Here is a 14,894-nt window from a genome sequence, read left to right on the forward strand (position 1 = left end):
TCTGAATGAATTCTCTGAACTGTTCTCCATGATGTCAGAAGACATGTATGTTAACTGTGTGCTCCTGTTTTTATAGATGGCTATACGACAGATGACATTGAATTTTACTGGCGTGGGGGTGATAATGCAGTCACAGGAGTGACTAAGATCGAACTGCCACAGTTCTCCATTGTAGACTACAAGCTGATCACCAAGAATGTTGTTTTCTCTACAGGTTTGTGGAGGGGAAGTGGAAAGGGGAATTCACTGGGAAGACTTTTAGAAATGGGTTAATTCTCAGCAAGCAGTTCAGGAGCTGAGCAAAAATTTTAGAAACAGAATTAGAGCAGCAACTGTGAATTTTGAAAGGAACAGTTGTTATTAAAACTTTCACAATGTGTAAGGCATCACCCATTAACATATGAAGAGGATACAGTAGTCTGTCATGTTAAGGCTCAGTCGAATAAGCTGTATTTTCTATTTTCCTATGAAAACTCATTAACCCACTTGTATACCTCAGCGCCCTAAAACCAAAAAGAAGTAACCCAGCCTGTAGGAAGTTTAGGAACTTCTCTGTCACTATTTTTCAATGTTCCTTGTGCCAAACCAGGCTAATTACTTTGTCTTCACTGTAAAACCTTTAAAATCCTTGTTCCACAGGATTTGTAGGTTAGCCTATGCCAGCAAGCAAATGACTTTCTGAAGACTGAAAAGATGCTTTGTGAGGAGGAGTAGAAATTAAGATGGAATTTCATAAGATAAAAAACAAAACAAGAAACAAAACATTGCAGTGGTGTATTAAATCATTCAAGAGACACAAGAGTTGGGTTGGGCTATGAACTATGAACACATGAACTATGTTGATGTACTTGAGAAAGCTGCGATGTGTGTTTAAAAAAAAACTCACTTCCTAGATATGGATAGAAATAATCATTGGAGGGAGTATAGCAGGACTGTGCATTCCAAATTCTTCAAAACCAAGCAGAAATGGGACTTGAACAGTGATCTCTTGGCACCCATCTCAACAAGTGTTTCATACACCAAAATATTTCTGGTGTCCAGTGACAAAGGACGAGCATTGCCCTGCTTGGAGAGAAGGTTAGAATAAGGTTTACACTGAAGTATGCATACCGCAGCTTGTCAGGGAAGAAACATTTCTGTGCTTTGATGCTCTGAAATGTATTTTGACTGCTTGTTGTTGAATATTATGATTAGTGGTAGGTATGCACCTAGAGCAGCCTTGTACCCGTAGAATAAAAGATTATTTAATCCCAATTCTTGCTAGAATTTGTGCCTCTGATTATCCTGGATCTTTCAACTCTGTGTGTACTCTGTGCTGCATGAAACAACAAAAACAAAATGACAGAAAAATGTTTTCAGGCTTTATACAAGTAAATTATGGCCATACCAAATATTCTCTTTTAGGTGCCTACCCAAGGCTGTCTCTCAGCTTTAAACTTAAGAGAAACATTGGTTACTTCATTCTGCAGACCTACATGCCTTCTATTCTGATCACTATCCTATCCTGGGTTTCCTTCTGGATTAATTATGATGCTTCAGCTGCAAGAGTTGCTTTAGGTAGGCATTTTTACACGTCTCATGCAGTGTGCATTAGCTGAATGCTTTTTCTTGCTTCTGGCTTAGTGGGTAGTGCATGATTTGAAAAATAAATCTTAGATCTTTTTATGTCTGGCTTGTTAAGCTTTGTATTATTTGAATCGGTATTTAAATCAACACAATCTAAATAAAACTTAAAGTGATTTCATGTCTGAATTAGCTAACTGTATAATCATTGTAACCAGAATTAGCCAAATTGTCTCAATGGTTTCTGTTGTTGTTTTACTGCTTGTTTTTTTCCAAAGAGAATGCATTAGTTTGCTTTTGCCCATGGCAGTCCAGAATACACAATCAGCACCGTGTTATGGATTATAAATTGCTTTTCCTTTCAGGTATGAATTAAATACTGCTTTACTAGGATTGTGCAGCGAACATCTCCTTAAGTTGTTTTTTTTTTCCTTATGGTTACCTTACATTCTAAAAGCAAACCATTACCCTAATTAATCTCTAGAGTACTCTTATATCTCATCTTTAATCCCATGTGTGTTTGTTTATACTTTGTCCCTCGTCAGAGTACCCGAGCACGTTACAAAAATAAATACGAGTACTTATTGCCAAATTTTGTATAAATCAGACTGATACCTGCCAGTACAGATCTCTATAGATAAAATAAGTAAATTAATATTAAAGATACAATTGAGAATTTGACATTTAAACTTTATAGGATACTGTCCAAGTTTTATCAAGCCTTTCTGTGTAGCATTTTCCCATAAGAATTCAAGACTACCGATACCCTGAAAATGCTGGAGGAAAGCAAGATAACAGTGACTCTAGGCTGGTAATTTGTAAATGAGACTCCTTAGAGAATTTTACCATGTAGCTGGTTAAAAACTTAATGATAGAATCCCACTACTGTTTGTTTGATTAAAACCATTTATTACAGATGTAATTTTCTTTTCTTTACACAAAAAGGAAGACAAGAAATATGGACAGAGGTTGGGAGTGGGGAGTTTTCCATCAGGAAAAAAAATCTGGAATTTTTCAGCTCTAGCGTTTGAATATTATGGGCTATTATGATAGAAAATTAAAATGAATTCAACCAATAGACTTCACAATTCTTTTTTCCAGGAATCACAACTGTGCTCACAATGACAACAATTAACACCCATCTTCGAGAGACTCTTCCCAAAATTCCATATGTGAAAGCCATTGACATGTACCTCATGGGATGTTTTGTCTTCGTTTTCATGGCTCTGCTGGAGTATGCATTGGTCAACTACATCTTCTTTGGCAGGGGACCTCAGCGTCAAAAGAAAGCGGCAGAAAAAGCTGCCAGCGCCAACAATGAGAAGTTGCGCATGGATGTCAATAAGGTAAATTGAAATGGGGACGTATTTTTAGCATTGCCCCAGGAAAGCAGACTTTAACTTCTGCCAGACAGAGCTTTAAAATGTAATTTCTTGTAGAAATGAGTGGAGTGGGATTATTATGATCTTGTCTGAGCTCTGCAGAGCAGCGTATTTAGCTACCTCAGCAATGAATGCTGCCCTCTAGCCTGTAAAAGTGAATGACTTGTTTCTAAAGCATGTGGTCAGTTAAGCTTATCTGTGAGATGTTTACTCAGTCAGGATGTATAGTTAAATATGTCTAATCTGTTTCCAAAGGAAAAAATCCAAAATGATGGCTATAACTGATATTCTAGTCAGAGCTATATAGAATGTTGGAAATAAAGCCTCAATTTAACCTACTTTCATAAATCTTTCAGATGACCTGGATAAGAAATGTTTGCTACAAAAGTGTTTAAAGCTTGAAAAGTTTGCATATTTTCAACATATAATAGCCCAGGATATTGTTGGGTAAATGAGAAACTGCTCAGAAATAACGCATCAACTTGCTGTGCACTTAATTTTGAATCTGAAAATGGTCCCCTGGGGATAGAGAATTGAGGCAGAAAGTACATTTGCCAAGATACACACTTTTGGAAAAAGTATCCATTATGCTTAATGAAAATGGAGCACTTATCATAAAGCACTTGTCATTTTTCACTTTGACCATTTTGGATGAGTTTCACACAGTGGTAAATCTGGGCTGAATGCTAAAATGTACTCAGTGTGAAATGTATAAGCTTTCACACACATGCAAATTGGAAAGTTAAATAAAATTAAATTATCTTTTTTTTTTCTTTTTTTTTTTTTGCATGGGAAGCTTTTTGAATTTGTAATTCAGCATGATACTCCAAGGGTGAAAAAATCAAAATCAGAACTTTAAAAAACCACCCTGAATCAGAAAAAAACCCAAGTGATTATTTCTGAAGTGAAAATGTAAGTTTCATACAGCTCTAGTGGTGGAAGTCTCATGTTTGTTCAGAAATTCCACAGTGTGCCTGCAAACAAAAGAACACCTTGCTTCATTTTTGCTGGAACAGCAAAAACATGTTGATAGCATAAACTGGTTAGTTTTATAGGTTATAGTTTATAGTCTTTTAAGATGGAGGATTATAATTTCATGGCTCAGATCTCACACATTCTTTTTGTTTTTCTTTTTAATTTGAGAAAAAACATGTTTTAATGAATGAAGGCAAATGCATAATGATGCAATTAGTTTTGATGTTATGATTCCTTTTAGATCACATTTTCCATTGTAAAGCTCATGGAGATTCTGTAAAATCCTTTTCTACTAGTGATTTTTCAACAATGTAAAAACTAGTTGCAAGCTTTTATTTAGTTTGTAATTTTTTTTTTCTTAAATCTGTCTGCCTTTAAACAATCAAAGCTATTAACTAAGAAACCCTGTAAGGAATTTTATGAGACTAGATTTGCATTTACCTGAAGTCTTTCCTCTAGCATCAATGGAAATTGATGGTCCATAGGTGTCAGAGTGTCACCACAAGCTGAGGTATATTTTTGTGTACTGTTACACTTGTGGTACTTTCTATATACTTATTCATACAATGGATATTTCAGCCGTGTAACAGAATAGCCAAAGTGTAGTGGCAAACTCCTAATCATGAACTAGAATTTGAAAGCACTAACTAGTGTACTAATCCAGGAAGGACAGTAAATTCATTCCATAACTGTTGCAGAAATTCACCAGCCTACAGGATTAACACAAAGTATACTGGGAACAACTTTATTTACGTGTTTTCACACTGAGCTTTTGCTTAATATACCAGGCTGACATGGTTCACAGTCTATGGCAGTTCTGCTCTGGTACCCAGATACACTCTGATCTGATAATCAGGTTTGCAATCCCTTAAGCAATAGACAGAGAATCAAATAGGAGAGGATCAGAAAAGAGTAGTTATCAGAGAACACTGTCCTACTGCGCATAGGCTGCTCTGGGGAGGAGGAAAGGAGCTGACAGCTGTTCTTGCTGTTTGACCAGCAGCAAGAAAACATTCATATTTAATGGACCTTAATATTTTATCTATGAAAGTGGGCCAAACATTATATAATTTTTTTTTGTGTACAAGAACCAGAAATGGGCCTGAACTGCCAAATTTGATTCAGACACAGGTTTCCATAAAAACCCAAGTATGTTAGAAATGGGACCAAAATGAACACTCCATCTCTAATTAAGATCCAACACTGAAGGACAAAGTTCATGAAGTATAAGTAATATTACTAGATCCTCTTCTATCACTACATAGGATACTATGAATTTATGTTTGTGACTTCAGATACTATGTGAGAAAGATTAATGCCATGAGTAATAAACTTCAAAACATGAGAATGAAAATGTCTTTACTGCTCTGTTACTGCATTCAGCACTGAAACTGTAACAGAGTGGATGAATAGTTATTGGAACTGCTGCTTGTAGTGCAGCATCTTTTTTTAATACATTATAAGCCAGCAAATCTGTAATATATTTCTTCTTATTCCAACACCAATTTTTGTAACAGCCTCTTAGAATTTTTCTGAACAACAAAAGGTCATGAGAGGAGAAGTGCTGATTAGTCCTTCCATCCACAACTACTTGCAAAATCAGAGTAGAAATTAATACATACTGCCTTTATGCTGTTGAATTCTCTGGTATGGAGAGATTCCAGGGCAGGCACAGACATTGGCTGTCTCTCTATTTTTGCCCAGTGTTATTCAGAAGATACTAGGGACCATACAAAACAATACAGAAGCACAACAGAAGCTGTTCTTCTGTGGCTGCTGTCTGCTGAATCCGATGTCATACCTTGAAGATTTGGTGACTCTGTAGGAGAATGTCCTGTTTTTTCCATTTGAGTGAACACCATCAGGCTGGCTGCAGAGCTTTCCCTGAGCTATTCCGGATGAAACTGTGGCCATATCTTTCTTTAAATTTTATATTGTATTCATGTAATATGCCTAATGTGGTGGGTTTGGTTTTATTTTGGTTTTTTAGAATAACAGAATAGTTTGGGTTGGAAGGGACCTTTAAAGGTCATCTAGTCCAATCCTCCTGCAAGGGGCAGGAATATCTTCAACTAGATCAGGTTGCTCAGAGCCTTGTCGAAGCTGACCTTGAATGTTTTCAAGGATGGGGCATCTACAACCTCTGTGGTCAGCCTGTTGCTGTGTTTCACAATCCTCATTGTAAAAAAAAAAAAGTCTTCCTTCTATCTAGTATGTATCATGACAGAAGATCGTAACTTCATATACTCCCTCACTTTCAGAGATTGCTCTGTTTGGGGTAAGGGAAAGGAAGAGAAGGAATTTGTCCTATATCTTGATTTGCTTCTTGAATTCTGAAACCTGAGTAATAAAATAATGGAGAAATTTAAAGAACAAAGAACTCAAGGAAGATTCAGATTCAATTACCAGCGGATGGGGACATGCTTAATTTTCTTTGCAGTGACTTCAGGTTAAAATGGCTGTGTGTATGAATGTACCACACTTGAAGCTTCTCAAGCTGCATTTAGCAGTTTATTCCTTTAGTCTAACTCATCGTCTTTTGCCTTTGTCAAAGCTAATTGTTCTCTCTTAAAAAGTCGTATTGTTGCTTACAGGTAAATCACTGGATTTCTTCTTACTCTAGACATCCTTCATTTCTTGGAAATAGCATTCACATAATTTCCTCAGCTCTCTTTTCAAACCCATCATCTTATATTAAGTTATTTCTTCAAATGCCTTTATTATCTTTATAGTCTCACATTTTTCAATCTCTTCTGTATGGCATAGTATTGCAAGTGTATATATAAGGATATGTAAACTGGGAGTGTTGTTATTTCTGGTTGAAGATGTAATATGTGTCATAAACTACAGTATATATACTCTAATCTATTGTTATGCAATTTTATTCTGTGGACTTTTCTATTTTAAACAGGAATGTTGATGGTCATCAGCATCCTTTTGATCCTTTGTAGACACATTTCATGTTATCTTTTCTTTAGGCTCTAGTATACTGTCTGTGCTTCTTCCAGATGACTAACAAGTTTAAAAATGGGGCCAAATACTAATCTCTACCTTCACAATATCGTTCAGCTGACTGTCTTCCTGTGGGTAATTGTACATATATCTGGGACATACTATCTCTTCAGTTTCAATGTAATATGTCAAAAGCATTACTGAAATCCATGACTTTCATCTGTTAATTCTGTAATGGTCTGGCAGGATTTAGTCTAGAAGCCTCTATCAGGCTTTTTTTCTTCTAATTGTAATTTCAGTTTCTGTTTCCTTTCAGGATAGAAGGGGTAGGGGGAGGAAAATAAGCTACTGTGATATAACCCTTCAAGTTTTCTCCTTTATGAAGCCTGGCTTTTGTCTTCAAGGAGATGATTAGCCTAACCATGGTCTCAGTGTAGAGCCTGGAACTACTGCAAGTAATTTCTGTAGACCTCCAGCCGCTTTAATATACTTAATTTCTGTTATTGCAGTTCAAATAATTAGCTTCTTGGTGCTCTCTCAGTACTGATTTATACTCTACAAGTTTCTTCCAGAATCCAGTAGCCACGGTGTTTTTGATTAATTTTTAAATTTTCTCTTACATTGTTATATCCAATAATTTTACCTTGGATGTTTCCATCTTGGAACTGTGGCTTAGATGGGCTTGCTGATGCTAATCACTGTCATGTGTCTGATGCATATTCTAGTCTTTGTGTTGTTCAGGATTTGCAGTCTGATCACCTCCCAAGCTCTGGATTCAGTATATTTTCCTGTGTTACTAAATTCCCAGTCAACCTGCTGCTTATGCTGTTACATCTTTTGGATTCTTTGCTGTTTTTTCTGTAGTTGCTTGTCTAACTCATTTGATCCAGACTACTACGTATATTAATTGACTTCTCTGGAGGTGTAAGTAAGGTGAAAATGTGTTTCAATATCAATGATATCTGTGTATTTGTTATTCTGGATAAATCAGAAAACCACTGGTTCTGGAAACCAGAACCGTCACAGTAAAGACCATGGTAAATGTACTGGGCTGAATGAAAAGCTGATTCTTCTTGCTCTGTAAAGAAGTGCTTCTTGGACCAGCTGAACGTTTGTGAAGGGGTAGTTATAGTGGAAAAGCAGCTGTAGGCCACCCTCTTCCAAAGCACCAGAGACTGGAAGTGTATCAGGCAGCAGCAGCAGAGGTGATACTCGCTGTGAGTATTGATATGAGTTCCTACATCAAGGCTCTCATTAAAGAAGGGCTACAGATCCATCTCTTGATGGGGCATGTTGTCAGTCTTTTGTTAGACATCAGTATGGTTTCCTTACCAGGGTATTAGCTGGAAACACAATGCAATACTTGCATTTTTTCAACCCTTGAATCAAACCTTATAGAGGCGTTACCATATAATGATTTGCTGCATCTTACCTTCCATTCCTAGTCCCATCTTTGTGATTCTTACATGCATGTTATTCAGGAAGTGTTTAAATTATTTCTGAATTATTTTATCTTTTTTTTTTTTTTCCTGTAAAGTTAGATCATCTAGGTTTAGAACAGTTAATTATTGCAAATTAACATTTATTATATAAAAATTGTTATATTCTTTCAAAGAAATTTGATTTGCCACTTCACAGAAGTGGCATTAGGTTTTGCCTGCTGTAAATACATCACTGAATGTGGTCTCAGAATGTATAAAGTTGCAGTAATAATTGAAGCCTAGATGCTTCCAGCCTAGCTTAAAGCACAGAGCTATACACCTGAGGCACAAGCTATATACCTGAAGTACATGATAATGTAAGTCACATAAATAAAGCTCTACCTCTAATTTTGCAATCATGCTGATGTTATTGTGAGCATTAATAAAGCAATTTCCCTCTGGAAAAGAAGGGGAAAATGTCAGCATATTATGCAACACTTCATAAAACTGTTTATACAGATTTATTCATTCTTTTTTTTTTTTTAAATAAATGTGAACTGACATTGCTAACCCCTGCATGTTTAGATAAGGTTTTTTTTCCGAACACAAAGACTTTTTAAAAATATACTGAGTGTATTTTTAAAACAATGAGTAATTCTACTCAGTAGTCCTTGTATTACGTAAGGTATTCAGTCAGCACGTCTGGAAGGTACAGCGCATAGCTGTTACACAGTGCCAAGTCACAAACCAGTGAAATTGTCAGACTAATGACGTTTTTCTATCAGAAATTTGGGTACCAAGTAGAGATCATGGAACTTTAATGTGATAATGAGAATAAACATCTTATTAATAGATTTGAATCACAAGAGAAAAGTTCTCTTGAAGAATAAATGTAGGGCTTAGCAAGTTAAGAAGGTTTAAACAAATATAGGTATCTTTGCAATTCATTGCCCTCCTGACCCGCTGTTGTTATATCCAAATTAGCACACAGTTACTGAAGGAGATGAGATGGCAAGAAAGAACAAATAGAAGCTTAACCTGCCCTCAGCTGCGCTTAACATGGTAACTTTCTTGCCCTTCAAGTTGTCGCGTCTGCTGAGTTTTTTCCCTACACCTTTTTGACCAAGGAAAAGAGCCTGACCCAGTTTAACCTGGGAAGTTGAATAGTTCTCCTCAGATCTTCCATTTTCAGAGGACTCCACCATGTTATCAGAATGTTAAGAGAAACAGGACCATGCAATTACCTGTTTCACCAGTCATTGCACCTAATTATTTTACCTACACAACTGGGCAGGCTGAGGACGTACAGTTTCTGGCCATTGACAGTCAAGGAAGGACTTGGGGCTCACGCAGCATCCTCCTTTTCTGGGTGCCCATTTTCAGATTCACTGGCTCACATATGTGTACTGTTTGAATATGAAGACTGAGACTGAGTAGCGGCTGTTTCATTTTGCCAACAATACCAGCACACTTTGAAATGGCAGAGTCAGCTCAGGTATTGCTTTGTTGCCTGCCATTTCCCATGATAGCTTCCAAACTTCTTTTCACCACTTTACTAGTGAGTAAGTGGAAGGGCCTGTGCATTTTTTCACCATCATATCCATAGATATTTGGATAGTCATAGATATCAAAGGTAGCCTCTTTTGAAAAAGAGGGGTGGAATTACATGGGGTGTGTTAAATTAAGCCAATGTGAATCCATTAATATATTATATATATTATGTTAATCCATTAATATATACATGTGGCCCTTTGCAGACCAACTTGTGCTAGCTTTCAGTGCGCTGCAAAGAGACAACATTGCTCTCCTCAATATTCAGACTAAGGTATAAAGATGCATTAACAGGGCTGCAGGCCCAAGATAATGTACCTTGCTCTAAGGCAATGCTCATTAGCTTAGGCTTGGCTAATGCCTTTATTTCCCCTCTGATTTACCACTGGCTTGCCTCTGGCCTCTTCAGTTCACAGCAATTATTGTTCATTTCTAACTGAAGAAATCATAAATGCAGCTCTAGCACAGAGGAAGTATTGCAAAGGTATCTAAAACCAGTCAGTAGTTATTACATAGAACTGCATCTTATATCCTATGCAGTAGAGGTACTTCTAGTATAAAACGTGAGTAAGCTAAAGACTGTAAAAACTTTTGGAAAAAAGAGGAATTTTAAAATGGCAGTATGCATAGACTGAGTTAATAAGCTGAACAGGATATTAAAACACTAAGGCAACATGAAGCTTTTAAAATTTCAGTCTAAAATCTCATGTCTTCACTGCTCTGTATCACTGCAGCTAATGGCGAAACTGTCCAAATTTCAGTGAAAGCATTCATCCTCTTCCTTTGCCCTCCAAGGAGAGTTCTCGTTTTGTTTGCAGTACAGGTAAAACTGCACGGGAACTGATTCTTGATCAGGGTCAGAAGGTATTCCTGGCACAGAAGTGTAGTGAAGGACATGTGATAAAAATAGGCCTGGATTATAAGAACTCAGCCCTTCTCCTAAATTTACATCCGTGCATTATCAAGGAACAACTTGCATATGAAACAATAAGCAATGCGCAGAGTGCTCAGCCAGCCTATTCGCATTTTGTTGAAACTGGAGTTTTGGTAGGAGTGAAATTTGAGGAAGTTCCAGTTTTAGCCCGCAGCCCTTTGCAGAAGCATTCAGAAGGTGATTTATTTCTATGATCTGTAGTGGTATTCCAGATGACATCTGAATAAAGGTCAAGTCAACTGCGTGAGGTTTTCTTTCTGCAGCTGCGCTCCTTTGAATGCCATGTTTAATTAATGTAAGAACAGTGCATGCACAGTCCATTTGTTTAAAGCACATTATCCCTTTTGCTTTTGTACTGTATCTACAAACCTGCCATCCACCACTGACCCTGAATTAAATATGCTTTTGGTTGCAAAAAAGAATCCATTAATGCAGTTTACATCATTATTTCAGATTGTGGGGAAATAAGGCACAAAAAAGGCAAATTATGTACAGTGAAGTAGAAGAAATGTGCGTAGCTGCAGTCCAGAAGGCATGTCTGGCTAGTGAATTTGGTGAATTGATTTCCCAAAGCAGATCAGCTCTAAAGAGTTTGCCAAGGTTTAATTGAATGGCCATGAGTCAACCAATTTCTAGCCAAAAAAATAAGTTGTAACTCTAATCGTTATGTGCTAGGGGATGTAACCTAGGTGTGCTCGTGATTCTTGAGATCACTGGATTGTGTACACTAGGATAGCACTAAGTGGTAAAAATATTGTTATAATGTAGAAGATGACTGTCAACCCTTTTGCTTTCTTTATAGTGTTTAAAACGAACATCTGTGTGGTTTCTTTTTGCAGATAGCAAAGCACTCTTACATATAATTTAGGGGAAATCCATTTCAGGTGAACCAAAATTCATATCAGAAGTGTTTACATAATCAGAATGATAGCATCCCAAACTGGTAAGGAGGATACAAATTTCAAATCCCGTTTTTACAGTGTTTGCCCATCTATAATCTCTTGCTAATTAATTAATTATTAATTATGATGCTTTACTTTTGTTGTTGTTTGCTCTTGAAGCTGTAAGATTACCTGAACTGAAACTAGTTAATACTTTCAACACTATTTAAAAAATCTCCAAATTGCTGTGTCCGAATACATTCTCAATGTTTTAAAAGTGTTTCTTCTTCAAATTTTTTTTTTTTTTCCAACAGTGGAAACATTCTAATTCCCAGGAGAGACATGGTGCAGTCACTCTGTAGCATGCCACGGGGACTGCTTGTCCTGCATGAAGATAAAGAGAGAGCAAGGTTAATGAGCGGAATAGCCCAAACAAATTAGAAATGCCATATCTTAGCAGTATTCATAACAAAATACTACTAATGTAGCATATGAACTGGGCATCCAGGTAGACATGTACAAACCGTATATTTTCTTATATATACTTTTTTAAAAAAGGGTGTCAGGGTGTGTATTGCATACATGTATGTTAAATCTAATGAAACAGTCCTGCTGAGCTACGAAGACCTGTGTCTATAGGTAAATTCACTTGGTGACTCATTCTTTTGGATACTAGTGGTTTTCCCAGAATTCTGCATATGGAGAAAGATAGACACCAGGAATTAGTTTCTCACATACCTTACGAAAAAGGTAAGGCGATCAGTAGGATTATGCCTAAACCTATATAATGTGTGTGTCTATATACAGACATATATATATATATATATATCAATGTATCTTTTTTTACTCCTTAGATATTAGTTTTAAGAATCCCTCTGTAATGATATAATGTTATAGTAAAACATAGAAGTCTAAAACTTGTTTATTTTTATGCTGCCATTCCTCTTTTTAGAAGTGTGAAAGACTTGAATTTGTTTTTTTTCACCACCCAAAAAACTTGTTAAGCCCTCTCCCCAAACTGATATATCTTAAAGCTATGTACAAAAAAACCTGCATACCTGTCCTTGCTTATGTCTACAAAATGAACTCAACTTTCTGGTAATATATTTGTCAAAAACTTAATGTTTTTTGGCTGATCTGAGGGATACAACAGTAAAGGTCACACAGCCTAAATCAATATGATTATTTTCATGTAATGTTTTGTTGGGCCCTCTTTCTGTCCATGTATTCTTTGAGTATTTAAAGTTTCCTGAAGGTAACTGGAAGTGAAGGTCTTCAGAAATGGAAGATTTTAGCTCACGTTTTGCTAGATGGAATTCTGAGGTTTTATACTTTCAAGCTATTGCAGTTGTGGCTAGGAAAGGTATCTTTACATGAGTTCCAATTGTTGCATGGAAGGTCTTCTGTTTGTCAAAGTATATGATAATATATAGTTGGAGGAGAAAATCCAAAAGCCGATTGCATGTAGGTACCATTTGAGGAGGGATAGTTGTTGTGGGGGATGATTCTTCAGCTTTCATTACTTCTTCCTTTTTGTATCATGAGGCATATACAATATATAATAATTTGCAATTTAAAAATAAGCCTATATTTGGTCTCATTAACTCATTAATAGCTTTCTTAGTTGAGTGGATCAGCCTTCCTGACATGCATCTTGTGAATCTTTTATAACATTGACCATGTTTTACATAAACCCTACCATGTTTGCATGTTATTAAGCTGTTTTTTCTTGTTTCCATAAAATTATTTGTGTCAAGAACAAGCTGCACACTATTGTCAAAAATACGGTCTTTTTTCCTTAATTTTAAATGTGTTCTGAAATTCTCCTATTATCCATATATTTATATTTTATGTGTTTATATATATTGCTATAGAACTATAATACCTTTAACTAATCAAACTTAAGTTTGGTTTAAATTTACCAGCATAAAAGGCCACCAAAATGTCAGGAACAAAACTATAATCCTGTTTTTACTTTCTCTAGAACTAGTGCATACACAAAAACAGTTTAAGTATAATACAAAATTTGAAATTATACATAATATTGGTATGTATTTAGCATATGTAGTAACTTCCTTAGAAACAAATCTGAAACGACTAACCCATACCTTGGAAACAAAATGAGTGACAAAATGTTAGTCGCCCCAAAACAGCAGACTATCAGTGTACAAGTCAGTCAGGCAGCAATGTTCTAATTCAGTCAACAAATTCAAATTTTTGGATTATTTTAAAGTGGAAGTAATTTTTTTTTTAATATTGTTAGGATTAGTCATCTGAGCCTTGCAGTATTGGTAGCCATGGAACCGGCAGTATTTCAGGCTTCTAAATCAGCACTGGACATGATCATAATAAGTACATTTCTAGATCTTTTTTGGTTTGGAAATTTGCTGTCAGAAGTTGGAAATTCATCTTTATTTTCTTCATAATGAAAAATTATCAGTGATTTTTGCATTAAAAAAACCCAAGAATTTTAATTTAATTTTTTTTTTAATTGTTGAATTGACTGCAGTTTCTCTTCAGTGTTTTATCTATCTTTTTCACTGCTCCGAAAGTTTTTCCTTGGACCTCATGCCCAAGAATTATGTTGTTGATCTTCCCTAAAATCATGAGCTTAAATCTGTTGGCAAGTGAGTATACCATGGTCAGATGGATGAAACACTGGTAGACTGCTGTACAGTCCACCCACCCTTATGACAGTATATGCTGTATAGTGCTTTGCACATTGTTTTTGAATTCAAACAAGAAAAATAACTTCAATGTATTTTACAGAAGTCTGTTCTAGAGAAGCAGCTTTATCAGCCTTATTTTTACTGTCTAGTTCATGTGTCAAAATCGTAACTATATCCAAATAAAGCCTTACCATTTTTTCCAGTTACAAGGATAATCAAATATTCCATGCAGTTTTCATCTACACAAAGCTTTCTCATATAAGCAATTTTGCTTTGTTTCTGTAGTATATTTTTCGTGCTAGGTGTATCTGTTAAATTATATTTTGTAAGACAACATAATAAGAGACTTAGCTTAGGGGCAATATGGGAGTTTGATGAAATTTTGGTTTTATTGTAAAATGGAAAAGAACACTTTCTAGGATGTAGGTTCTTGCTGATGTGTTATTCATTTATATTATCTTCAAGAGAATTATATGTGTACATGTAAATGGGATGATGTTTTAGCAGATAAATAACAAATACTTTATCAGAGCAGTATTAGCAATAATCTGGGCTGCCTAACACCT

The 14,894-nt window shown here is 35.9% G+C and overlaps 1 protein-coding gene across 2 annotated transcripts in view; it reads left to right on the forward strand.

Moving 5' to 3' along the window:
• GABRB2 (gamma-aminobutyric acid (GABA) A receptor, beta 2) overlaps positions 1-14,894 on the forward strand; it is a 101,329-nt gene that overhangs the window by 73,033 nt on the left and 13,402 nt on the right. For both annotated transcript variants that reach the window (XM_014948098.1, XM_014948099.1), the window contains exons 3-5: positions 77-214; positions 1,405-1,557; positions 2,665-2,909. In XM_014948098.1, the coding sequence (XP_014803584.1) occupies positions 77-214; positions 1,405-1,557; positions 2,665-2,909 (536 nt within the window). The remainder of the gene's footprint in view (positions 1-76; positions 215-1,404; positions 1,558-2,664; positions 2,910-14,894) is intronic.

This window comes from Calidris pugnax, unplaced genomic scaffold, assembly GCF_001431845.1.
Source record: "Calidris pugnax isolate Ruff unplaced genomic scaffold, ASM143184v1 scaffold27, whole genome shotgun sequence".
Taxonomy (NCBI): domain Eukaryota; kingdom Metazoa; phylum Chordata; class Aves; order Charadriiformes; family Scolopacidae; genus Calidris; species Calidris pugnax.